A 26,961-nucleotide genomic window follows, 5' to 3' on the forward strand; every position below is an offset into this window, starting at 1 on the left:
CGGTCTCGTCATTGTCAAAACCGGTAGCTACCGCCCTTCAATCTGGGTATGATGGGCTATTTCCACTTTAGGACTCGGTCTTCTCATTCTTCTCAAAAAATCCACTTCAACGGTATCCTGGGTCTTCATCATCATCGTTCCAGGTATTGGACTGGGCACTCTATTTTCCGCTCAAGGTTTCGCAGCACAAGCCTCAGTTACCAATGCCGATCTTCCCTTTTCCGGAGCCATGTATTCTTTCTTCCGAGCCTTTGGCCAAACAATCGGCGTCGCAATCTCTGGTGTCATTTTCCAAAACACATTCCGAAACAAAATTCTCAAAACATCCTATGCCGTCTCCGCAAACGAATGGTCAAAAGATGCCTCTGCATTTGTACAGATTGTAAAAGTATGGTCAAATACCGGCGCGGAGGGAGAAATGAAACAAGTAGTCATTGGTGCTCATGTCGAGAGCTTGAAAATGGTATGGATTGTCATGTGTGCATTAGCTGGATTGGCTTTTGCCATGAGCTTGATCTTTACTAAAGAGATTGCTATGAGTAAGGAGCTGGAAACGGATCAGGGATTCGATTATGCGTATGGGGACAGGAAGGGGAGGGGAAGTAGTAGGACTATTGTTCCTGTTGCACCGCAGCATAATGGGGATATGGTAGTTTGATGTATGCACTTAATAAATTCATGATGTATGATGAATGAAGGATGATATCTATGGGATTGGGCGTTTGTTTACTAAAAACTGGGGTCGTGGTTGATATACGTAGATACACACGGTAATGGAATGGACAAAATAATTGAAAGATACTCTCATTCAAATTGTTATAATTTTGTTATCATGTCTATTCAACTGAATTTGTGTTTATTGTCCCAGCGCATATTAACAACCACTTAATAGTTCTCCTCTCCATTGAATGATTTACCATTTCTCATTTCTTATTTTCATCTCTCAATACTCCACACTTCACTCCCAACATTCGTCTATTCACACTTCACTTCTATTGCTATCGTTTATTTCTCATCCGAATTCGCTAGCCGTCAATAACCAAACTCTCAATCTCTCGCTTCGAGAAATTTCTTCGACCCTCTTAAGTAATCATTCCCCACAACCTATTTCGAGATTTTTCTCTCCGTATCAACACTTAATTCACAGCTGAGAAGGTTAACAGCCTGAAAAATGTCTTTTGCCGCGTTTTACTTTCCTTCATCTGTGCATAACTAGGTACGTTGAGAATTTGTGTTTTTTCTCTTCTTCTTCTTCTTCTTCTTCTTCTTCTCGTGGTATAATACAGGTGCTCGTCTCAAGTTCAATCTGTTGCTGTCAATTATCCTCTTATCTCTTTAGATAGATCGTCAACAACAATACAATTTATCGAGTATTTTCTGAAGATGGAACCAGATAAGATGATTGAACATGGGTTCTCATACAAGCAAGAACCTTGGGCTAATAATTACTTTACTGGCTCTGTAGCGTCTGAAAGCGGATAAACCACAGGCAAAGATGTCAAATTCGAAGGAAGGTGTTTCAGATACTAGCGGTCAAGGTATGTTGTTAAATACTCTACATTGATTCATTGTCGCTCGCTACCATTGTCATTCATACAGGTTTTGCTCCTACGCTCGTAAAATTTGATAGGAGAGTTCGACAACCACCCCTTAACTTGGTTAAATCTTGGGAAGCAGATGTTGTCACTAAAGTTCGAGTCGAAGCTGTATGTTTACGCACATTGAGATCTTACATGGAGCTAACTTATCCTTAGACTGCGCACAAATTATCTATAATTATGAATTATCTGTGGATAATCTATTCCGCGGGTTATTCGTTAGAGGTTCTACTTGTTCTATGGATTATCTATTAAGGCTTTAAAATTACCTGTTTTATATGGATAATTTGCAGATTATTTATAAATAATCTATTTATTTACAAATAGATGGATTATTTGCGGATATATAGGTTATTTATAAATAATTTGCGGATTATCTGTAAATAATCTATGGATATATAGATTCTCCACTTTTTTCGCTTAAAATATGAAGCTATTCCCAGATTATTTTCCAGCCCAAAAGTAATCCAAGCTTAGATTTATACTAATTTTTATATTAATCATAAAATTATACCAATATTATATAAGATTATGAATAGTTATATGATATACGGGTAGGTGGATATCCACAGATTACTCATTCAGATTCTGAATTATCCACTCTGTAGACGGATTATCCGCAGATTATCTGTCGAGGTCATTATCCGCTCCGCGGATACCCGTTGCGCAGCCTACTTATCCTAGGTAAAGGACTTCGCAGGACAGATCGTCGAGCTAGAAAATGAGGGAAGTGAGGAGCCTATGATTTTCACAAATCACATTATACCACACGATGCGGAGATGCCTATTGGATATTACCGTGCCAGAATGGTTAAAGTACAGGTCTTTTCCCCACAATTTGGGGTTGAACTTGATGGGCGCTTGCCGGAGGTAAATCAGGTACTTGTCTGGCAAGATGAACTTTCCAAGTCTTAGTTCACAAATGGTTTCGAATGGGCATATGAAACTCAAGGAAAGATAGCAATTGCAGTCTATGATAGACAGGGACACGAATTAGACTGGGGTCATACTAGCGGAGGTTCTTCTATTTTCCTTTCCAACTAAGAAGAGAAATTGAGTACATAGTGAACCTCAGATTGGTGGAGGGCTTTTTTCGAAAGTAGATGAGCCGTTTAACAATGATAGAGCAGCCAACCAGTTGTTTTACCGCTCTTGATATTTACCAAGAGCATGGTACTAGTAATTCACACACAATATCAAAATCGAGTTTCCCGATTCTTACTCGAATATTTACCATTGAACCTCTTATCAGGATTCTCTTTTGAGTGCTTTCTTTAGGCCCATTCAGGTTCCCTCTACAGCTAGGTACTTTCTTCGTTTGAGGGCGTGTATAATTCCACACAACTGAGTGATGGAGTCAGACTAAAATGACAACATGCATTTGTGCCTTGAGTGCAGCTTCAACGGCGACTGAAAATTCAACTCATCGATCAAAAGAATGATTACTATTCATCCCAAAACAAACAGCTATGCTTTCCAAAGTTTGCGTTGTAATGACTTCAAGCGGGAGAATAAATTTGTGTTTTAATACTTACTATTCCCGACTCTCTAGTTTTGTATTCACATAATACTATCATCCATTTGTTACCTACCTAGGTAGTTATTATTATCTCTTTCTAGCACCTTCATCCAACAATACGACGACAGCAAAAGGAGTCCAGTCCAAACCTGATGAAAATTATCAGGTAATAGTAATATTTAATACGCCACGCCACCTCCACCGGGTCTATTCAATCTGTATCTTCTCCTCTTCACGATACTAGAACAATACTAGAACCATTAGTACTATTCATCGCGATCTGATAAGAAACCAAAGCATCAAGTGTGCGCTGTGCAAGCAAAAATCTCCGGATGCTGGATGTGATAAAATCAGATTTCACCCTTACTTTTACTCTCTCACCCTATTGATAGTACTACCTACCTACCTATATATCACTCTAATCACTCAAAATTAAGCTAAATATAAATTGTAAAGGGAAAAAAAATCCTCAAAAATCAACACTCTAATAAAAGCATAATAAAAAACAAAAAACAAAAAACACAAATCCAAACATCTCCACAATCAAAATATTCACCACACCCCTCCTTACATCTCCAAACCCAGCTACCTAATCTACGTTTCCAAGAAAGAATAATAAATAAAAACTTCTCTCTAATTTCCTGCTCCGTAAATGGTATTCATACAACCTGTTGTCAAAGACAAAAGAGGTATATTCTCAAAATTTTAATATCTTGTTATATCCTCTCTTTCCATACAATCTCTCAATATCTCTTCCACTAGTACCGCTACTCTCCCCCTTCCCCTTCTCACTATCCCAACATTCTCATTCTCATTCTCATTCTCATTCTCCTTTCCATCTTATCTCCTTCCCATCTCATCTCATCTCATCTCTTCTCTTCTCTTCTCACCCACCTTCCCACTTCCCACCCCTCAATTCCCCCACCCCAACCAATATCATCCACCCAAACCCAAACCAATTCCCCCAAACCACACCCCAAGAATTCTCCCCCGATTCTTAGCTCCAAACCTCACCTCCAAACCCTCCTCTCCAACCTCGTTCTTATCACGTATCAGACCTCTTCTTGTTCTTGTTCTTGTCGTTCTTGACATTGTCGTGCAAAATAGCCTCGTGTGAGATATGCAATGGTAATAGCAATAATTACAGTAATAGCGGTGCAACGTAATCAATATCTCCAACCAGTTTCCACTTGAAAAGTGCTCTATCTGTTGTCCTGCAAACAAGGAGATGTTCTATCACAGGTCGAAAACACGAAAACAAGAACCACAAATCATGCATGCATATTTATGAAATCAATAAAGTCTATCTATCTAATAAATACAACAGTTTCGAAAAGTCTGTTCTCCATTTATTAATTTTCCACCCCTCGAAACATTGCTTTTCTCCTTCCTCCCCCCATCTATACCATTCGAAAGAATTACATGCCTCCTCTAATCGATCTCTCCAATTCCTTATTCTCTCCACTCTGCTCCACCATTCCCTTGAAAACTCCATCTTCAATCTCCAACAACTCCCTCGGACTACCAAACTCTGCTGCAGCCCCATCTCGCATAACTAATATACGATCGAAATCGGCCACTGTACTCAATCTGTGTGCTACAACCAGCAATGTCGTGTTCGCAAACTCTTCACGGATACTACGTTGAATAAGCGTATCGGTCGACATATCAACGGCAGAAGTTGCTTCATCAAGGAGAAGGACCTTGGGTCTAGAGAGAATAGCGCGGGCTAGGCAGAGAAGTTGCTTTTGACCTTGAGACAAGTTGGCACCTGCGGAGGAGATGCGGGATGTGAGGTCGAGGAATACGTTTGTATTTTCTTTGAGAGGTTCGGTGATGGTGGCGGTTATAGAACTGCTTGATGCAGCGGTGGAGGATACGGTGGGGGTTTCGAGTTCGGGGGCGGGGCTGCTGTTAGCGGAGGGAATAAGGTGAACGCGTTGGAGTGCTTCTTTGAGTTGTTGGTCGGAGAATTCATCGAAAGGATCGAGGTTAGAGCGGATAGTACCGGAGAAGAGAACGGGATCTTGGGGAATGATTGAAAGTCTAGTTCGGAGATCGTGTAACTTGAGAGTGGAGATATCGATTCCGTCGATCATAATGGTACCAGCTCTAGCCTCTAGGAAGCGGAATAGAGCTAGGGATAGTGTTGATTTACCTAAGACACAATTAGTAATTTGCACGTTACATCTCGAAAAGTTTACTTACCGGCACCTGTTCTTCCAACAATTCCAACTCGTTGGTTTTTATCCACAGAGAAAGATAATCCTTTCAAAATTGCTGGTAATCCTTCGGCATACCCAACCTCTAAGTCCGTTACTTCTAATTTACCTTCTTCTGGCCACGAGGCGCGAATGTTCTCTGTTCCGCCCTGGGGTTCCATATCCAATTGCGTGTATTCAAAAATACGCTCAGCAGCGTTCATGTCTAACTCTGCTGAAGCAAGCAATCTAATGGTATGAATAACGGCTCGTCTATAACTTAATGCAAATGAAAGAGCAAATCCGGCCAATGAAGCATCAACACCATGAGTGGAAACAATAAATGCGGCCACAGACGATGAGAAAAATGATCCCACTAATGCCATACGTAGTCCGAACCATCTGTTAAAGAGCCAATTGTGCCAAGTGGCGGCAGAAAACGAATCAACCAACTCATGCATCCTGGCTTCGAAGACTGGTGCGTTTGAAAATGCGCGGATGGTGCTGAGACCCGCAAGGGCTGATCCAAAGTGTGAAATCATAGGTGACTTTTGGATTGATTCAAGACGTTTGAGAGAGCGTGCACCTTTGATATAGAGGAGTGCAATATAAGTGCAAATACCCAATAAAACCAATGCGATAACGATTATGTATGGCGAGACAAAAAACCTAGAGAAATATTAGCGCGACTATCATTGATCCGTGAATAAAAAACTTACGCAGATACCATGATTCCTACAATTTCTAGGAACGCAGAGGCGGTTTGAGCGAAATTTGTGGAGAGTTGCGAATCCATGGCCGAGAAGTCCGCGGTGAAACGATTCAGAATTCGTCCTGTAGGAACAGTATCCAACCATCTCAAGGGAGTACGAAGAACAATATTGGTCATCTCCTTGAAAACGTTTCTTGAAGCAGATAGAGATCCCCGGTAGATAAAGTAATATCTGGCAGTAGCAATGAAAACCGAGACAGTCGAGATGAGGACATAGCCCACCAGATAGTAGCCTAGTGTGTGGTCTTTTGAGAACGGATTGTTGATCTTTGAGACAAATACTGATGGTGAAAGCTGTTGTTGCATGTTGGTGATATAAGGCAGATGAGTAGAATTGAAACTGGACAAGTTCATCTCAGAATGTTCGTAGGAAGATGTCCATATCTTGATCCACCAAGATCTTCCAATCACTAAAGCTTCGGCGACCAAATAGAAAATGAGAACCAATCCCCAGAATGGTATACCTCCAGTCGCCATGAGATACTTCGTATACACGCTTGCCTTTACACTTCCTGTTTCCCGTTTCTCATCTTCAATCAACTTTTTAGGTTTGGTGGCTGGTTTATCGGATGGCTTGTCGCCATTTGCCTCAGAGGCATCCACCTCCTCAACTGCAGCTTCCACTTCTTGCTCCGCTTTTATAATGTCATCAAAGTTACCAGTCTTCCTGAGCTCATCAATTGAACCTGCATGCTCGAGGCCTCCATTCTTCGATAATTGAACGGCATAACTTGCCCGTGGAAGACAAAGTGAGACGTGATGTGTCACCAAAATCCTTGTTCTACCAATCGATAACTCACCCATGAGAGCGTTGTCGTAAATTTCTTTCCCAACGTGTGCATCGAGTGCCGAGAAAACGTCATCAAGTATCAATATTCCGGCGCGAGAGTAGAAAGCTCTTGCTAGAGTCAAACGCCACTTTTGACCACCACTTAAGCTTATGCCTTGAGCACCAACTTCAGTTAAGTCACCATCATCAAACATGTGCAGATCTTTCGTGAGAGCACATGCATGAAGTACCTTTTGGTATCGTATAGGGTCGAAAGGCAGGCCGAAAAGAATATTGTCTTTGATGCTAGCATTTTCTATCCATGGGGTTTGGGAGACAAATGCTATGGCGGAAGGTAAGACCCAATCTGCTGCTGTGGCTTTACTGTCGTGCCTCTCAGATGCCTGAGGGGGTCGAGGTACAGTGATATTACCAGATAGGACCTCAACCTCGCCCAGTATAGCGGAGAGAAGAAGAGATTTTCCGGAGCCAGTAGGTCCTGAGATAACACTTAGAGCGTTATTTGGAAAGTGAAGATTAAGATCTCTGAGTACAAATCGGTCTTCTTCTTCTGAAATCTTAGATTTCGATGGAAAGCTGACTGACACATTCTCGAAAGTAATGGAATCTCCGGGGTAGGTATTCTCTGGCTTTTCTGGAGATTGGAGGAAAGATTCGATTCGATCGCAACTGACTTTGGCGTTTGCTCCCATCATGAAGAGAAAAGGAACCATTCCTAGAACACCTTCAAGTTGCATGAACACACCCTATTTCTCAAGTCAGCTAAATTATTCTAGATGTGTGCCAGGCAATCAATGACACGAGAAGGTAACATCAAATATGCTATGCCTCTTGGCATGTGAGGAACTCGAGAGATGCGAACTGCAGAAAAAGGAAATATGTAACATACCAATGCTGTGAATGCAACCGATGGGAGTAAATCACCGTGGATATAAGAGTATGTAGCAAGAGCCAAGACTGTTAAAAGCACGGGAGCAACATTTGACCCAACCATCATGTATAAATTATTGATCTTGGTTTTCCAAAGTTTAACAATTTCTTCTTCACGAGCTTCGAATATCTTCTCACCCCATTGAGTTTCATTGGCCGAGAACTTAATCTGTCGAATACCATTGAGTGCCTCAGTGACTATAGTGGTCTTCTTATCTCGAGCCTTCATCAATTCTTTTTGAAAGCCTCCATATCTCTTTGCAAGAGCTTGATTAATTGGTGCCATACCTATGATTGCTAACATACTGTTGGATGCGTAAGAATCAGCAATTGTCTATCAGATATATAATTCAAAGAGAAGCAACTTGTGGGGGGGCCAAGAATTATAATTCAAGGAGAGGGATTAAGGATGGGGAAAGTAGAATACGGGAACGAGGGATAGAGCAATATGTAAAAAATATAAAAAATAAGCAGAACTTACCCAGCAGCCATCGACTCCCAACCGACCAAGAGCCACAGGAAAACAACTGAAACCAAAAATTTGCAGAAGAACAAGATGTAGAATTGATTGACAGCGCCAAAGTTACCAACTTGATTTGCATCCACGGCAAACATATTGACAATATCTTTATCGGTTTCGAGCTTTTTCTTCGTGTCTGCGTCTTTTCCTTTCTTCGCTGCTGGTGGATGAGGCCCGTGGCCATTTGGTGCATCCGGCTTTGGGGCGTCGTTTGAGTTAGCATTTCCATTGGCTTTCGAGGCGACATCAATTTTGGGTGAAGCCTTTCCCTTGTCCTTGGCTTCGTCGCTCTCCCCCGGTTTGGGAGGTTCCTTGCAGTCTTTCATCTTCATCATCTTCTCAAATATGAGGGACGTGAGAGTCGATCTAATGGGGATTGCAAGATCGGACCACATCAACCAGTTGATTCGGTTATCCATCAAAGTTTCGGCGATTGTAGCGACGAAGAGGCCAAACACCCAAACCCATGCTTGAGGATCAATTACATCAAACCCTTGACGGGCTTCGAGGTATTGTAGTAATTTCAAAACAGCAAATTGTGGCGCGGCATCAATAACAGATGAGATCATGACCAATCCCCATTGAGTAAGGGTGGGTTTACGATATGCCCAGAATATTTGGAGCCACAATGGAACTGTTGGCTTCAATATTATGGATTTGAAGTATTCTCTGACATCTTTTGAGCGAACATGTCCATCCATAGCAGGGAGATCTGATATTTCAATCAATTTTTCCGATGCGATATCAAGGAGCTCGGAACTCCAATCGAAGGCATATCTATTCCATAACGATTTCTTGAATTGTCTCTCCACAACCTTTCCATCAGGAGTAAAAACATCAGGACGGCGTTCGACGAAAAAGAATGTCACAGTACTGAGTACGGCAGCAATGACTTGGACGACTGTGAGAATAAACCATGCGAGGCGGATACGGCCAGAAGTTGGAGGATGGGCCGATAGCACGAGACATGTGAGAACGGTTACCAAAGCACATGATACAGAATTAAAAATTCCTTTCTGGAATTTCAATACAGGATGAATCTCTCTTGAAGTTTCCAATGCCTGAACGAATACAAAAATCTAAACATCTATTAGTAAAAGGCTGACATGTGATCCTACAACAATTTAAGCTTACCCAAGATACGAACAGGAGCCAAATATGGGTGAAAGACCAATGCGAAAAGTCGTTCTTCACGACAGTGGCAAAAACAGCCAATCCAAACGAAGTCAAAAGTCCCACAATGAGAGAAGTGAAGATGATCATGAATTGACGTTGAGTGGAATACTTTGCCATGGATTCTTCCGTAGCCACCCCATCTTTGTCTTCATAGAGGACTTCATGATTGGTCACTCTTGGTGATTTGAAGTTCCTAATGAATCGCCATGCAGTTGGGATGGTGAATAGTCCAATGAGTATGGGAGCCGCATTAGACAGCTCATGAATATAAGAAACCATTCGTCGGTCCACCTAGATTTGATGATGGAATTCAATTTTCATCAGGGAGTTGTTTGCAGATGATTGCAGATGCTTGGAGATTTGAGGCCTTGGGTGTGATTTTATATGGAGGCGGTGTGAAGTTAGGCACCCGTGTTGACGACCAAAACTTGCCGCAGGTGAGATTTGCCAATTAAAGGGAGACGGCGGTATGAATGATGATTTGATGATTATAATGTGAGGTGGATAATGAATTTACCTTATGATCAGTTATTGATTACCATTACTTGTATGATGTGTTTTGGTGAAAATAGGTAGGTAGGTAGATATAACTCCTTCAATCTTCCCACGGACTTAAGTTGTAACCATCTCCCGACCCTCCGACTTTCCGGTCGATTGCTGACTATAATTCCGTCTGCCCCACCAATCTTGAATATGAACCAATTAGAGCGCAGCACCTTGTGAGTCTCACACGATTGTCAATGATTGCTCAGGTGACATTGACTATGGCATTGGACATTGGGCATTGGACATTGGACATTGGACAATATCTGCTATCTCTTGTGGGAGAGAAAAGAATACCTATATCATGAAGTATGGATGCATGTACCCAGAACCCCCGCAGTGGTGATATGTATTTCAACAAGTTATCATACGTGAAAGGACGGCAAATCAATCCTATCTGGATTCACATCTGAAATGATAGTAGCAATTCCACGAAACATTCGATATCTTATTAACAAACACTATCCTATTCATTGCAAAATGTCTTCAACTACAAGACAACAATCGGTACCAAAAGATGGTAATTGGCATGGCCGAATTGAAGTAGGAGGGGAGTTCCCTCCCGAAACGGATCGATACCATTTATACATTGGTAAATCACCCCTCAGACCCTCTTCATCTGCGGATTGATCTGACAGATTCTTAAATAGGGCTTTTTTGTCCATTTGCCCACCGAGTAAACCTCATTCGACATCTCAAAGGTCTCACTTCCATCCTCCCTATATCTATCGTCAAACCTTATCCAAAGGGTGACGATAAAGGATGGCCCGGCTGGAAATTCGCAACAGAAACCGATCCGTACCCTGGCGCAACTGGGGATCATCTCTTCCATTACAAATATCTCCACCAGGTTTACTTCCGGTCCCAAAGAGATTACAAGGGGAGATTCTCTGTGCCCGTTCTGTGGGATAAGAAGACAAATCAAATTGTATGCAATGAAAGCTTAGAGATTCTGCGGAATCTGAATACTGGATTTGACAGCATATTGGATGATGAATACAAGAATTTAAATTTTTATCCTGAGAATTTGGCCGTCGAAATCGATGAAATGGGAGAATGGATGCAAAACGAGATCAATACCGGAGTATATAAGGCTGGATTCGCGCCAAACCAAGAAACTTACGACAAAAATGTTGTGCCATTATTCAAAGCCTTGAATCGAATTGAGGAAATCATGAAAAAGAATGGAGGTCCGTATGTTTTGGGTTCAGAAATGACAGAATTGGATTTGAGGTTGTATCCAACAATTTGTCGCTTCGATGCTGTGTATGTGCAACATTTCAAGTGTAACCTTGGAACGATTCGTCATGATTATCCGGTACTAAATGCTTGGTTGAAACATTTGTATTGGGAAGTCAAGGGGTTTAAGGAATCCACGGATTTCAAACATATTAAGGAAAATGTGAGAATCCCGTATATTTTCGATGACCGGAGATTGACAATAACTAGTACACGAAGAGTCATGCGGACATCAATCCAAAGGCTATCACACCGATGGGTCCTATCCCTAATATTGAGCATGGAGTAGATCATGATTGGAGTAAATTGGTAGTAGGTAGGGTCGAATTGGACTAAGAAATGAAATATTTAGTGCTTGGGAATTCTTGGGTATGTACGTCGTCCCCAAAGCATCGACTTCCCCAGAAATTCGTCTCACAATCAATGATATTATCTTCTCAAAAGTTTGAAAAGCCCTCTCGGTGATGAAAATAAAGTCCGGTGCATTCTTGATAGTTATGACTTTGAGTGATTATTCCACTTTTGATCACCCTTCGTTTGCCGTTTCGTCGACTTGTCCTCATAGTTGGGACATTCGATGGCAGTAATAAGACTCTATAAGTTGATTGTAACAAATGCATATCAGTAACACATATGCACCATCCCCCAAAAGACTCCTGAGCACCCTCCAATCCCAAGGCTCTCATTTGTGATCAATATGTAAGTGACATATATTGAGGTCCATTCAATCAGGAACGCTCATGATTCGATAACCGCACAACTTTCATAGAAGTATTACCTTCTTAGATATATGTATGTGAATGCTTGAGCTGGGCCCTCATATATCTTGACTACCTCAACGACGACATTACCTCCATCACAATACAACGGCAAGGTCCACACCCTGATAAGAAATGGAAACCCTTCAGAGCTCGACATCCCAATGAATAGTCGCAGTGGAGCAGAGTCTTCTGTATACCTACCTACATATATGTACTCTCAGCCCCCACATCTGTGCGTGATATTTACTCCTCTAGCACGTTCTCCCACCAAATCAACAATTGGTGAGATGGCCGAGTTGGTCTAAGGCGCCAGGTTAAGGTATATAACAGTTAATAAGCGATTGTTTGCAATCTCCTGGTCTAGTAATAGGCGTGGGTTCGAATCCCACTCTCATCAATAACATTTCACATTTTTAGAGGAATTTGATTTCTTTGATGTTACTTTTATTTTTGAATTCTTGTTGAATGGATAGTTTTAAAATTTGAAAGATGAGAGTTGAGAGGGAATTTTTCATATGTGTGGATCTGCGAAAATTTTGAGGGGCGCTAGTGGAATTGGAATTGGTGGGGTTTTTTAGTGCTAAGGGGAGGGGGCTTAGGCGGAAGCGGAGTGGGGTGGGATGATGGGGTGGAGGAGGGAACGTCAACTCTTAATTCAAACTTTATAGCTGTCATCTTATGTATTTCTGTGCTATGAAGTTTCAGGTTATCTTATTTCGGCGATGACTCTTGACCGGCTCAAATCTTCTCGGAAATCTTAAATAAGTTGAATTTTGATGCGAAATGTGAAACCTGCATTCGGAGGGCCTCCGGATTTTGTTTCTACACGGATTGGGATCTGCGAATTTGATGGGGATGGATGGGATTTGTCTCTGTGTGTGAGTTGTGAGGCAAATGGAGTAATGAGGTAGTGAAGTAATGAGGTACTTGATGTTTTGGAAGGGAGTTGATTGGAATGTAAGGGGTGTGGGGGTGGTGGATTATTGATTTATCCTTCTTGGGGTTTCCAGATTGTGCCGGTAGGTTTATGGGTTTTTGCGGTATGGTTTGAGGCTGGGAGAGGGAGAGGGAGGGATGGGATGGGATGAATTGTTCTTATTGGATCTATATCATTGTATGTTTATAGTTGGATGGGATGGGAACGATGTTTAAAATGGACATGGGGATGGATTTTGCTTGTTGGACTTATATGATTCTTCTTGAGAAGAGAAAGGGGGCTCTTGTGTATTCAAGGTGCGGGTAAGTGAAATCGGGATACGAAAGTGAGGTATGTGGATTCATAGATTGATCAACAAATCTGATCGAACAATAGGCTTTCAATAACTCTAAGAATATTTTGAGGTTTACAGGATAATCTGCTGTAGAGTAAATATTGAGATCCTTCATTTTCGAGAGGAGTGGATGGATTTGGAGTCAGTTATGAGTTTTGTAAACTTGGGCCGGGGGGAGAGGGTTTCATGTGGCTAGAGATTTACGAGTGGTAGGATGGAATCCGCCAATTGGGTTTCGATGTCGTGCTGTCGACTCCTTATATCTCTCAGTGATTCTTGAGCTGGATATAGGCTATGTCCATTGACCGTGATATTAGTAGATATACGGATAGACTACTTGAAGAAAAAATCAAGATCCTGGGGCCCTCCACCAATGATGGCTAGCAAAGCCTAGAAGAGTGCCTAGACCACAATAATAGAACATCATATGCAAGTGTTGATTTAATGTCCATATGCTTTAATCTACGCAAGGATGAAGTACCGTATATTAGTACCTTACGCAGTTGGGGGCCTTATTATTAGTGAATTCAAGTGTGTCAATACCTACTCTACGGCTACTGTACGGATACACCTGAGAGACATCATTACTTACGGTAATCTCGCTTAAGGGGTTGTGGTATTGGAAAAAGCTTTCTTTGGTATATAAGGAAGCTGGAACACTGCCCAATTTGCTTCTTCTATTCTCATTACTTCATCTTCTTCACTTCAAGACTACAGTCTCAATCTCAATAACGGATCACAATATCTACAAACAAGTCAAACGATAGAGAACTCTCTGTGAGGTCTTTGAATATTCAGAGTCGAGTTCATTACTTCAACGAAACAAATACATAATTCAACACCTCTTTACCAATACACACATCAAATCAAACTAATCCACTTAGTAACCATGGGATCCAAAAACCGACGTGCAGTCCAAGCCGCCCCCAGCGAATTCATCCCCAAACACCCTACCGAGATCATGGCTCACCCCGCCATGGTCCTCACCGGCAACATCCTCACCCTCACAATCGACTACTGCGGACCCGGCAGCCCGATCGAAAAATCCACTTCCATGAAATCTCTCCTTACCATCCTCCCCGACTACGCCCCCTATGTCAAGATCCTGCAACTTAGTATCCACGCTGGAATTCCCCACATGGAACCCCCCAGCATCTATACTTCGCGCATTGCAGACATGAAGTCAATTGTTGGGGAGATCAACAAGTTTAAGAAGTTGGAGCAAGTCAGAATAAGAATGTTGGTTGATTATTGTAGTTTCCCGCAGATGAAGCTCGCGGCTGCGATGTTTGGGGTTAGACAGGAGGTTCAGCGCACTTTGCAGTATGTGGTTAGGGGGGAGGAACCGGTTAGAGTGGAAGTGGAGAATGATACGATGAGAAGATTGAATGGGGTTTGGAGAAAGGAGTTTTTGTAGGGGTTGGGGGTTTGGGGGTTTGGGGAAGGTGGAGATTGATGGGGGATGAGGAGATGATGTTGGAGGGTGTGATTGCTGGGAGATGAGATTCTCATTCTCGATCTTTGGTGTTGGTTCTGAGGAAACTGGCGGCTATTGGGAAGCCAGCCTATATCTTTTGGTGTATGATGATATTTCATGGCTTGGGGCTATGAAATATGCATGTAACCTTTACAGCAGGCTGTCCAGGAACAAACTCCTATTGAATATGTTTACATGATAATATAAAATAATATCAATCTTCATCTTCTTGACTGTCTACAAGTGGATACTAACACCAGGCGTAAGTGTCTCGGGAATATACCCCTTAGTTGTAAAAATGGATTGGCCCAGAAGGCTGAGAAATAATAACAACATAAACTAGGTCTGTCTTATTAGGTAAATGTATGCTTTGATGTGAATATATCTTTGTTTGTGCCTTCTTCGTGTGAAGTGTATGTGTGAAGTGCATAAGCTTGTGGCAAGAGTCAATAGATTAGATATACTAACTAATAATCAAAGTAGCAAAAACACAATCTGAATGTCTTTTGGTTTTCAGGAGACCTTCTAGCATGCCGGGTGAAGGTTCTTTTGTGTGTGATCTCTAAGGGCTGGAATTGGGTTGTTTAGTTCACGTTTATTTGCTATTGAATTTGATTCTGATTCTTGAAATCTTTGAAGGATCTTAAGTGATGGCAATTTATTAATTTGTATTATATGAAAGAAACTCTAACAATTTCAAAAAGACCTTCAACCTTTAAGATTAGTAACAACAAAGCATTTGCACAGGAACATAAAAATCACATGTAAACAGTAATACTGTAAGATGTAGTACCTAGGTATTGATTGATTGTGGCTAAGAATTCCTCAGAAGAGATGTTCTAAATTACTACTTCCTTGCAATGCCCAATATAATATCACAAAGGAAGATATCCCAGAACCAATAAAAACTATTCTCATCTATTCTACTCCTCAATACTTAAATCTAACAATCAACTCCTCGCCTATTAGTCTCACTCAACAATCATCTCCAACCCTCCTGACCCCGAAAACCGCCTCGAATAAACGTCCAACAGCTCCCTCATAAAACAACACCCATCATCAACCTCCCACTTCCCATGTCCCTGAACCGCAAACGCCAAACTCCATTTAATTCTCTCCAATCCAAACAATCCACCCAGAAAACACAAATCTTCGCATTTCGATTGCTGGGGTTTAAGTAAAATAGTCATGTGAAGTTCTTTTACTCTGTCAAATTTATTCAAAATATTGACGATAGTTTTGAAGTCGGAGATGTGAGAATGAGAAGGTTTTGTGGGCCATGAGTCCGGATCTTTGTGGAAAGGAGGAGGAAGAATAGAGATTTTGATGTGGTGAGTCCAGGGCGCATAGTCGGGGAGGATATTGGCGAGATTTCTCATGAGCGAGGGGGTTCGCAGGGGAGTGGGGTGGAGATCTATGGAGACGGTCAGGACCCCACCCCAGAACATGATGTGAGGATGACGTTGGATTATTTCGAGGGGTTTTAGAGGACGGGAATTTTCGTTGTTCATTTGGAGAGAATTTGACGAAGAGGTAAATTTCGCGTGTTAACGATTGACTGATTCATTCCACAAAGCTTTTGATTGGGGATTCTTTCAGTATCAAACTTTGAGGAGGATGGTTTCTCTATAGAAAACGAGAGCAGAATAGCTTTGTACCCAATGATTTATTCCATGGAGATGAGAGACTGTTCATGATGCCGCCGTTCCAATGACCGTAATAAGTTTTCACTGGTACGGTTTTTAGCCTGGCTATTGCGCTAGAAAGTACCGTCTGAGATCCCTCGATAGGTCCCGAGGATTGTATCGTTTCTTAGGAAAAAATCTAGAAATTAAAACAGTGTAGCAGCCGTACATGATCAAAGATACATTAGCACGATAAAGAAAATCTGATGAGTAGACGGTAAAGTCTAGCAGTATTTGTGTTATGTTCTTTCTTAGTATCATTTTCTGGTCATTCGCTACTGTACACTTCACTCCAAAAATAATCCTCCGGGTACCTTCATTGTGGAAACTATTCACTGTCTATGATGGGATCTTACTGGCATGTTTTACATTAGAGTTAAGTAAAAATACATACGTACGTATTTGACTCTACAATCCCTGAACTCTCAACAATTTCATCTTTGCTCTCCTTTGTCTAATTGACAGTTCCCTTTTTTATCCTACCTCGCTGATATGAACTTAGAAACTTTGAAGTGGGAGTTTGGCAGTAGTACTCTTCTATCTGTAAAATATGAAACCTTTGAAGTGAATTAGCTCTGATATTACTTTTCTGCCAGTATTGAAAATAGCCGTATGGAAGGAAAACTTGCGCCAGAACTTGTATGACGAGGTCGTCGTATTATCATCTACCTCTCACATTCGGTTTCGAGCTTCCGATGGCAAATGAATCGAATAAATCGAATTATAATCACCTCTATCAAAGCTGAGCAGAACAGATTGTCGACTATCCACACTTTTAATCAGATCATCAAAAAAATGAATAATTTCCTCCATGCTCTCCATGATAATCTCACCAGAATGCCTCGATTCATTCGTCTTCCTATAGACTGGTCTACACACAACAAAGTTGATGCCCCATCTTTGACACAAAATGTTCACAGCAAACACGAAGCACCGGAAGGTCGCACCCGCGAGTTCTGCAACAGCGATGAGAATTACCACGTCGGATGGAGAAGTCAAATCGGCAATACCAACCCTGATGAAGCCACTCGAGAGTGGTTCATTCCGACATCCCCACTCCCTGGACCAACCCTAAATAAAGAATGGTACACGAAATCCAACAAGATCTTGAGTCTCTCAATCAATTACTCCGGGGATCAACAAACAGACATGTCTATCATTATTCGCCAGCTCCGAAGCCCAACATACACTTCATGGACCGGCATTCTCGAACTCATCATCTATCCTGGAGTTTCCCGCAAAGAAGCACCTCGAGCTTATATCAATCACGTCCAGGAAATGAAAGACTTGGTCCGACAAATCAATATTTCTCTGACCCAAATTCAACAAATTCGCTGTCAATTCGTCATCGATCATTTTAGTTTTTCGCAGTTGAGATTGGCGGCTGGATTCATCAATCTCGATAATGATAATTGGACTTTGGCGTATATCGACAGAAGTGATAGAAATAAGATCAAGGAGATTCATAAGAGGGATGCGGTTTTTAAGAGAATTGAAAGTGCGTATAGGGAGGATTTCGCAAACTAGATGGGTAGTTAGGGGTAGCTTGGATGGTGGTTTTCGTGCACGGAAGAAAGAGTATCAGGATAAATGTATGAGCAGCTTTGGATTAATGGTATTAGTAGATGGTGGATATTTGTGAGATGTTTGTTGAATATTGAGGAGCGGGTCTTGCGAGTTACTAGGGGATCTAGTACTAGCTGCTGCGTAGGCGAGGCATGAAGTAAAGGGGAGGGGAGACCGATGAAGCTTAGCCTTCCAAATTTTACCCACCATGAGGAAAACGAGTCGTTTTAACTATAGTTTTTCTCTCAAGTTTCAATAATTAATCATAATGCTTAACTCAATTTTCTGTTCGTGTTTCCGTACCACTTTCTTATACTCGGCTCTTCCTCCAATCTCCCCGATTCAAGGATTCACATCTTAAAGATTCTGTCCGCCGCATTCTTGAGCACAAATCATAATTAGTAAATCTATATTGGGGGGAGAACGGTTTGATAGTGCCGTTTCAGAGCTTTCGGTACTATTCGTGCACTAGTTATGAGAATCTAGTATGTCATCTGGAGCCCTCAGAACAGTTTTTAAATTCGAAGCCCATCGAATAATAAGCATTCGACATATTTTTTCCCTAGCTAATTATGCTTTCTCTGGGCTTCTGTGATTTCTTGAATCAGAACTCTATATGTGCAACTGGCAAAAGCTTAGAATAAATGCAATTCTGGCTGATTAGATGTTTCCTTGGGAGTTTTGCTGCTCGAATTTGTTCAAACATATCAATCGCTATATTAATACCCTCAATCCATTATGAATTCTCTTATGAGGGATCGATACGAAGGTAACGTCCGTCCCTGCGTAGCGAGACGCACCCCATCACGAGACAAATCACAGGTACTTCGAATTCAAGCGGCTCTAAATCTATGAAAGTATCAAAAAATTCATATATTATCATTCTAGATGTCTTGAATGCTTCTCTAGAATACTTCTAACTTCTTGCTTCCGAAAATTTTCATCTTGTTGTCGCCGCTCGTCTGAATTATAAACAGCCTCTTATTTTAGCACAATTGAACCTCTTGATCCGTAACACTAATATTTAGCTCTTTTTTTCGATTTTGACTTTATAAGACAATCAAATATAAACTTTCAAGCCTTATCGCGATGTTATAAAGTCAATGCCAGTCTTGTAGCGGGCTAGAGTATGCTATATCATATGGCGTCGTTACAAAAACGATACTTTCTTGATAATGCAGTTGAGGATATTAATCAGCGATGGTGTAGTTGTAGTAATCTTGATAGAATTGTAATAAATTCTGTAGCGGTCTAGCACGTGATAGTAATGTTTGTGGCTGGATATAATCCCGCTTCCCAGTATCCTATAAATAAAAGAAAAAGTGGCTTGTGCGGAGCCATCTGTAACTTTAGATACATTCATAATTGTTCCGACCTTTTGATCCCTACCTAACGTCTGTCCCTGTGTCCCGAGACGCACCCCGTAACGAGACAAATCGAAGGTACTTCGAGTTTAAGTGACTTTAAATCCACAACCACGTTGAAATTTCTGTTTGTTTTGTCTACAACTGTATTTTATACTTTTTTGGAGCACTCCTGACTTATCATTTCCGAAAATTATTATCGCGTTATCGCTGCCCACTTGCATTTGTAGAGAGCCTCCTTTTGCACTATATTAGAACCTTTCGATTTGCGATACTACCATAAAGCCTTTTTCACTTTTTAAACTCGTAGAACGATTAGATAAAGGTTTCCGAGTTTTACTACAATACTAAAAACTTATTCTCAATATTGTAGTGATCACAGTACGCTATATAATACACTATCGCCACAAAGGCTGATACTTCCTGTGGCGGTGTGGCTATAGTAATTTCGATGAAATGATATTTATGGCTACTAAATGACTAAATGTGTGGCTGCGATGTTTGTAGCTACGCACATCTTACCAGAAAATTCATGTTTCTCGACATTCTCTGACTAGAGCTTAAAGCACGGACTAGTAGTTTGCCAAAAATAGCTAACACTCAGCCAACCTTTACAGATAGGGAAAAGACTCGTGATTAACCTTATTAATTTTACCGCATTACCGCCACAGTCAGCCACAGTCTGTAAGTCGCTTCCCACAAAGCTGAAATATGTATTACACAACCGGACTGGCCAAGAACAGTGTAAATTAGAAAGGTATAGAAGAATCTGGTATAATCCACAATAGTATATAAGTGTAGCTCTCTCCACGCCTCTGTCCTGGCTCAGTCATAAAATAAATATTAAGGAGAAGATGATGTTTATATATACAATAGTTATTTCTGAAAGTAAGCTAACTTTATTAAAGAATATTACTATATGGATCATTTATTCCGATAATAAAAACTCTCCCAGATTGACATGCAATGGCGAGTTTCGAGCCGGTATGCGAGATAGTAAAGATTTCAGGCCGGAAGTCGGGTGGTAACCAAAGAAGATTCTGGTCATTCCATATTACCCAAGACTCATTGATACTTAATCCTTGACGGTGGCTTCTACTATTTATTGCTCGAGAAGATGAAGGCAAAGGGATGTTGCTGTTTATATTTAACCTAAAGCAGCCAATGTCTGTAATTAAGGTTGAGTTTGTGATACCAAATGATAAATTCCTGACGCCGAAATGCCCTTCGAGCGTTTGCTGCAGTGTTCCTGTAGCTGTATCCCAGATCTTGATTGTGTAATCGCACGATGCCGATGCCAGCAGCTTTGAGTTGGCTGAGAAAGCGACCGAGTTGACCGAACCCCTATGCCCTTCGAGCGTTTGCTGCAGTGTGCCTGTAGCTGTATCCCAGATCTTGATTGTGCGATCATTCGATGCCGATGCTAGCAGCTTCGAGTTGGTCGAGAAAGCGACCGAGTTGACCGAATTGCTATGCCCTTCGAGCGTCTGCTGTAGTGTGCCTGTAGCTGTATCCCAGATCTTGATTGTATAATCGTGCGATGCCGATGCCAGCAGCTTTGAGTTGGCTGAGAAAGCGATCGAGTTGACCGAACACCTATGCCCTTCGAGCGTTTGCTGCAGTGTTCCTGTAGCTGTATCCCAGATCTTGATTGTGTAATCGCGCGATGCCGATGCCAGCAGCTTTGAGTTGGCTGAGAAAGCGACCGAGTTGACCGAATTGCTATGCCCTTCGAGCGTTTGCTGCAGTGTGCTTGTAGCTGTATCCCAGATCTTGATTGTGTGATCGCCCGATGCCGATGCCAGCAGCTTCGAGTTGGTCGAGAAAGCGACCGAGTTGACCGAACCTCTATGCCCTTCGAGCGTTTGCTGTAGTGTGCCTGTAGCTGTATCCCAGATCTTGATTGTGCGATCGCACGATGCCGATGCCAGCAGCTTTGAGTTGGCTGAGAAAGCGACCGAGTTGACCGAATTGCTATGCCCTTCGAGCGTCTGCTGTAGTGTGCCTGTAGCTGTATCCCAGATCTTGATTGTGTGATCGCGCGATGCCGATGCCAGCAGCTTCGAGTCGGCCGAGAAAGCGACCGAGTTGACCGAACCGCTATGCCCTTCGAGCGTCTGAAGAACTGTATTCCATCCCAGATCTGTATTTGGCTTCTGTAAGATCCAATCAGGGATATAGTTATGAAATGTATTTCGAATGATGCTTTTCTTTGGAGCAAAGGTGAGTGCGGAGGAGTAGAGTTGGAGGGGCGATGAGTCAGCTATAGAGTAGTAGCTGAGGATAAAGCGCTTTCCATCATGAAGGAACCTAGCTATTTGGTCGCCTTTTATTGGCTTAAAACTTGTATTTAGTAGATACTTGCAGTTGAGAGTAGTGAGTAACATACATCTATTATATTCAATAAGCTGTCTACCATCCCAATACTTTCTCGTAGCCTTCCAATCAAGCTTAATGATTCAAGCCAGGGGAGAAAATGACACTTGAGGAAATTGTGGACTTGATCGCTATCGTATATACTACTTCCGCTTTCCTTCAAGTGGTATACCCAATACTGGCAAGCATATTGAATTTCGGATGGCAGGTGAAAATCTATCGTTTGTTTATCAATATCTGCTCGTGGCTTTTCTGGTGTTCGAACATTGCAAATATCTTTTTTGAGATTTTCGCCCGTCGATAAGAGTTCAATGCATCGGGTCGCTAACTTCTTATGAGTATCTTTCTCGTCAATCCAAAAGGGATTCGTTCCGCACTTCTCAGTATCAATGAGAAAGTCCCGGAACGACAAATGGAGCAGTCGTATATGGTGATCAGGACGAGAGGGGATGCTTAGAACGGAGTGGAGGAGATCTGTTTTACTGTCGACTATACCTTCAGGGAGTCCAAGGAGTCGATCAAGAGAAGTAGCGGAAAGAGGGCTAGCAAGAATGACGATTGATCCAACGACTTGCTTGGAGTCTTGTAATATACCTCTTCTCTGTGAAGGATTAACTTCGAAGATTAGCTGGTTTAGGACAGGGAGATATGTTGCGTCAAGTTTAGACACTTGGCTTCTACCCTCATATTTCAGGACCTCAGCAAGCTGCTCCTTCGGTTGGCCGCATTTTCGGTCATTGATGAACCGGCAGATGGTTGTAGCAAAAATAAACAATGGGATTGCCATTCCGACTAAACTTTGGATGATTGTATAGCCTGGCCAATCCGCGGGTAATTGCCGGTTTTGGGTGACTGATATGTTATAATCTTCTCGGATTATTGCTAGTTCATGTTCTAGGAATGAAGAGATATCTTCCTTAACAATTTCCTCGGGTATTTCATGGAGAACTAATCCTTTATATCTATCTCCTATTTTCTTAAAGCCCAGGCGAATCGGAAGCTCTGGCCTGCTTGTCAAGAAGAACTTGAGCGATGCGATGTGCTGCGCTTGTGAAAATAGGCGAATGATAGCTTCAACATCCTTTTCTCGATCACACTCGTCAAGAGCATCAACCACAATCACTATACTAGAAGATTTCTGAGGATCATTTTGTATCTTCATTAATGGTTTCAAAACAAGTGTATCGAATTGTTGACCCAAAGCCTTCCCAGAGATTCCTGGGTCAGCTTCGATCGCATCTCGAACATGTGGTGCTAAGGAAGGTAGTTTTTGGACGAGCTGAGTGACAATTGTTGCAAAAAACATTCCTGCGTGGCCACGGTCGCCTTTACCCCTCTTAAAGAAGAAACTGGCGCCGAGCTCTCCCTTTTGGGCAAGATTTTGGGCCACAGTACGGGATATCGTAGATTTGCCAGTGCCTGCCATACCATTTAACCAGAATATACATTTGCTGTCTCGATCGCTAGCCCAGCTATCTATGTGCCGAAGGAGTTCCGCTCGTGTGTCTTGGTAGCATCGGGCATTGTGTTCTTCATCGTGGGAGTCAAACGCGGCGTTGTTGACATATCGCAGTTTATCAAGTACATTATTTTGATGGATGTTAAGAATTTGCACCCTATAAGTATCATCGTCAGCTTCTGCTATATGTAATACGAACACAATTACATACTCTTGGTCGACTTGGAGACTGAAAGATATATTGGCCTTGCAATTTTCGAGTTTCTTTATAAGACTATCCACCTCTTTGCTTTTGAAAGGCCATTTCAAGGCGCGTATCCCATAGCGATTCATTAATTTGTTTGCTCCTCGAGGCTCAAGCTTTCCCTCCAGCTGTACGAGCTGCTTCTGGCAATCCTCGACCCCTTTACACAAGCTTTGGGGATCTTGGAGTCTTACACCATTTGAACCGTCGCATGTTGAATGAACCTTCTCAAGTATTGCTTTTAATTCTTGAGCCTCACTTTGGAGACGTTTGATATCGTCTTGAGCATTCTTGACATTTGTGTAGTATTCGGAGCACCGTGAGGCAACTTTGACAGATAAATCAATAACTGCAATAACACTAGAGACAATTCCGAGAGCCTCTGCCATTGTTATTGCGATAAAGCAGATGAAGAGAGTGTGTAATAGACATCTTTGTTCGTACGGCTGAGGTTCGAGTTGGGACGAGGTTGCATACGTGGCTGAGGACTAAGGTTAAATCTCAAAATAGACATGGGTTTATAATACCTGGATTTCGGACGATTAGATCTTCAAGATTGCGAAAATTGTATTTCCAGCACCCTCACACAGTTGTTATAATAGTGAGGTAATATTGGTTCTAAGCCTTCTTTTTATTGAGCGTTATCCATAAGCACGAGAGAGAATGCAGAATGAAGGATGGTGTTGTAATCTATAAGAGCACAATATAATTGAGGCACGCCAGAACGTGCGCCTTGCGCAAAGACTCGCCGTTGCGGACGGCGCTCCACTCTTGCGCCACACACGTGACTACACATGAGGATAGCGGTTGGGTGAAGTTTAGCGAGCCTGGACGTAAATTTAGTAAACTGCAGCTCGGCTAATATGTATCACTAAGCAATAAAACAAAAGGCTGTCTCCCCATATCGGAGTAACTCCCGGAATCCATCCTTCTCCTCTCTATGTATCTTCAAAATGTGGAGCTATATTATTTCGGGATAGAATCTTTCCTAATGTGTTCCGAATGAGAAAAAGACTTCAGTAGTTGTGGTTAAATAGGGGTGAATAGCCGAAGCGGCGATCGATGGTGTAATTGAAATGATCGATAGTATAATCAATTGTGCTCTTTTTCTTATTTGTTAAGTGATCTCTCTAAGCAGAAATAGCTAAAGAAAATAGTCCATTAATAGCAATTCTGTAGACTTGCTAAGAAAAAAGTTATGATTCCAAAACTACAGATTTGTCTCGTTACGGGGTGCGTCTCGGGACACAGGGACAGACGTTAGTTAGTTTCCTTAGTTTGTCAGTTTCAGTCTCCCTTTATGGAGATACATGCTTTGTTGCCTGACTGCATCTCTTTGTGTTATCGAAGGACTGACTCCTTTGTACGATTAGACAATGAAATACTTACTTCTGTTGTTTGAGAGTTTCATAGATAAAGGTTGGAATCTAGAATGGGATAGAAATCCCTCAACCATGGTAGTTAGTATAAGGACCTTTCTTCTTTTCAGCGGGTTCTAAGAATGTTCTCAAAAATGCCTGTAGATATTGATCTGACAATATTATTTCTGGGTACTAGATGGGTTAGCTTGTATTCCATAATATTGTTTCGATACTGCAGTATTGCCCTCAGAAGTCTTGCTAATGATTTGTTAGTTCTCAAGTATTCTGCGTTCACGGGGAAGGGATTGGTTGTTTACTCATTGATTGTTAGTCACTTCGAATTGTTCGTATTGTATGTTGAATTAATCTGTATTTATCGTTTTCGTTTAGCATAGCAGTCTGATGATTTGTGTTGAACATAACATCTTCTTTTGACAGAGTTGGATGATCCCAAGCTTTCAGAATGCTTCCATTCTAAGAGACTTGGATGATTCTGTCATTGTCAATGAAACACTTCACACACTCACCCTCGGTCTTCGATCTCGGATTTCACTCGCTGTCGGGGTCGGAAGAAACGTAGCCGAAGAGGTCGAGCTCGTCGAATTGGGGTCGCGATTCCTCCTCCTTGGGATCCCAGTTACCCCCGAGGGGCAGAGTGGGACGATGCTGGATGGTGGGACGACGGCCTTCGAGAGTAGCGAGTGTGTCCTCTCGAGTTTGAACTGGTTGAGTCGCTTCGCGGCGCTGGGTTTCTTTGTGGACGGCCCTGAGGAGAATTCGAGCTTGCTCACGGCGCCAGTCGCTGGTGGGCTCCAAAGGTGCGAGTTTTTCTTGCGAGAGGATCTCCTCCCTGAGGATTTCATCGCTGTGGCGAGGTTGGAGATCGGATTCTTCAGGCTGGGAGGTGTCTTGACTTGGAGCTGGGGGGGCACAAGCTGGACACTTCGATCTGGAAAAGCGCGTGATGGGTTTGGCAGCTCTCAAAGTGAGAACACGCTTCAATCCTTTCTTTAACTTCCCAGTCAAAGCGCGTGCCAATGGCTTCTTGGGCTCTTGCGAAGGCTCCTCGCTTGCTTCTCGGGTTTCTGCTTCTTTTTCTATAATATGTCCGCACGTGTACTCGGTGTTGGTGTATGAAGTAGACATGATGATGAGTTGTGTATTGGAAGCTGGAGTTTTACTTGTTGTTGTGTTTGTGTGGTGTGTTTGTATGAGAGTGAGAGCAGCTGAAGAATTGTAAAAGAATCAACACATCCAAGGAGTATATATACTTATTCTGGGATGCATGTTGTGATGTTGTTCAGGTGTTTTTCAGGAGTTAGAATAGGCTAGTCAGAACTACTTTTTCTCGAAACGAACATGCAGAACAACGCCGCTCATATGGGAATGACCCTTTTCTGAGGAGTGACATAGTGCATTGTGGTACTCAGTGATGTTGCCGAATTGATGAATTCGGAATTTTTATTTCTAATGGCATACTTACTTTTAAAATCATTACTATTGAAGGCGGCAGCGTATTATAAAGTTTGACTCTATTTCAGATCAGAAGATATCTTTCAAAGGTACATTGATTAAGTAGTTCAGAGCTTCGGTCCATCACATGTCTACAATTCATCAAATAAGCATCATCGAGACTTTGTTGGATTTATGATCTTGTCTCATCTTTATATGCCTCTTTATGAGGGTCCCGAATATCTTTCAATGGCCTTTACGATCAACAGTTCCATTGGTTGAATCTGTTGTCTGCGGGAGGTTAATTGTTTCATTGGATTCAGCCAATTCTGAGTAATCTATCGAAATTTCTAGAATTTGGAGTTTCCGCAATCGTTTTCCTGATGGAGTTACTTGTAATTGGGTTTCTTTCGTTAGGGTAGGTAACAGTGGAAATTCTGTGGCTCGATAACAAATAGTTCAACGGCTACGGCAGCAATTTGTTGCTATAGTTCAATAAACTCTTGATCTATCTTCACTCATTTAATATAGTTTTTTCTGGCGACTATAAAAGTTCTTCTTCCGTGCTTGTGAAATCCTACTTTCTCCTACTTTGTTTATGCTACCTAACACTACTCCAAATCCTCAATTGTGTACATCCTTCAACTGAAACCAATC

The 26,961-nt window shown here is 41.9% G+C and overlaps 7 protein-coding genes across 7 annotated transcripts; 3 read left to right on the forward strand and 4 right to left on the reverse strand.

Annotated features, from left to right (window-relative positions):
- Positions 1-4,391: 4,391 nt before the first annotated feature.
- EAF01_003989 (uncharacterized protein) lies at positions 4,392-10,055 on the reverse strand. Its single transcript, XM_038912243.1, has 6 exons — positions 9,465-10,055; positions 8,292-9,409; positions 7,770-8,115; positions 6,038-7,626; positions 5,326-5,987; positions 4,392-5,275 (listed from the first exon to the last, which is right to left on the reverse strand). Exons 1-6 carry the CDS (start codon positions 9,783-9,785, stop codon positions 4,536-4,538), a joined length of 4,776 nt encoding a protein of 1,591 aa, XP_038771927.1. The 5' UTR covers positions 9,786-10,055; the 3' UTR covers positions 4,392-4,535.
- Positions 10,056-10,529: 474 nt separating this feature from the next.
- EAF01_003990 (uncharacterized protein) lies at positions 10,530-11,624 on the forward strand (the record flags this gene model as incomplete). The annotated part of the gene is made up of 3 exons (XM_038912244.1): positions 10,530-10,641; positions 10,700-11,451; positions 11,499-11,624. 3 exons carry the CDS (start codon positions 10,530-10,532, stop codon positions 11,622-11,624), a joined length of 990 nt encoding a protein of 329 aa, XP_038771928.1.
- Positions 11,625-14,209: 2,585 nt separating this feature from the next.
- EAF01_003991 (uncharacterized protein) lies at positions 14,210-14,737 on the forward strand (the record flags this gene model as incomplete). The annotated part of the gene is made up of 1 exon (XM_038912245.1): positions 14,210-14,737. The coding sequence occupies one exon, from the start codon at positions 14,210-14,212 to the stop codon at positions 14,735-14,737; it is 528 nt and encodes a 175-aa protein (XP_038771929.1).
- Positions 14,738-15,768: 1,031 nt separating this feature from the next.
- On the reverse strand, positions 15,769-16,245 carry EAF01_003992 (uncharacterized protein; the record flags this gene model as incomplete). The annotated part of the gene is made up of 1 exon (XM_038912246.1): positions 15,769-16,245. One exon carries the CDS (start codon positions 16,243-16,245, stop codon positions 15,769-15,771), a length of 477 nt encoding a protein of 158 aa, XP_038771930.1.
- A 1,074-nt stretch (positions 16,246-17,319) lies between these two features.
- Positions 17,320-18,009, forward strand: EAF01_003993 (uncharacterized protein; the record flags this gene model as incomplete). The annotated part of the gene is made up of 1 exon (XM_038912247.1): positions 17,320-18,009. The coding sequence occupies one exon, from the start codon at positions 17,320-17,322 to the stop codon at positions 18,007-18,009; it is 690 nt and encodes a 229-aa protein (XP_038771931.1).
- Positions 18,010-20,314: 2,305 nt separating this feature from the next.
- On the reverse strand, positions 20,315-24,167 carry EAF01_003994 (uncharacterized protein; the record flags this gene model as incomplete). Its single annotated transcript, XM_038912248.1, has 3 exons — positions 23,459-24,167; positions 21,802-23,404; positions 20,315-21,748 (listed from the first exon to the last, which is right to left on the reverse strand). Exons 1-3 carry the CDS (start codon positions 23,878-23,880, stop codon positions 20,315-20,317), a joined length of 3,459 nt encoding a protein of 1,152 aa, XP_038771932.1. The 5' UTR covers positions 23,881-24,167.
- Positions 24,168-25,401: 1,234 nt separating this feature from the next.
- Positions 25,402-25,998, reverse strand: EAF01_003995 (uncharacterized protein; the record flags this gene model as incomplete). The annotated part of the gene is made up of 1 exon (XM_038912249.1): positions 25,402-25,998. One exon carries the CDS (start codon positions 25,996-25,998, stop codon positions 25,402-25,404), a length of 597 nt encoding a protein of 198 aa, XP_038771933.1.
- Between the last annotated feature and the right edge of the window lie 963 nt (positions 25,999-26,961).

Source organism: Botrytis porri (assembly GCF_014898465.1).
Source record: "Botrytis porri strain MUCL 3234 chromosome Unknown BPOR_005, whole genome shotgun sequence".
In the NCBI taxonomy this organism is placed as follows: domain Eukaryota; kingdom Fungi; phylum Ascomycota; class Leotiomycetes; order Helotiales; family Sclerotiniaceae; genus Botrytis; species Botrytis porri.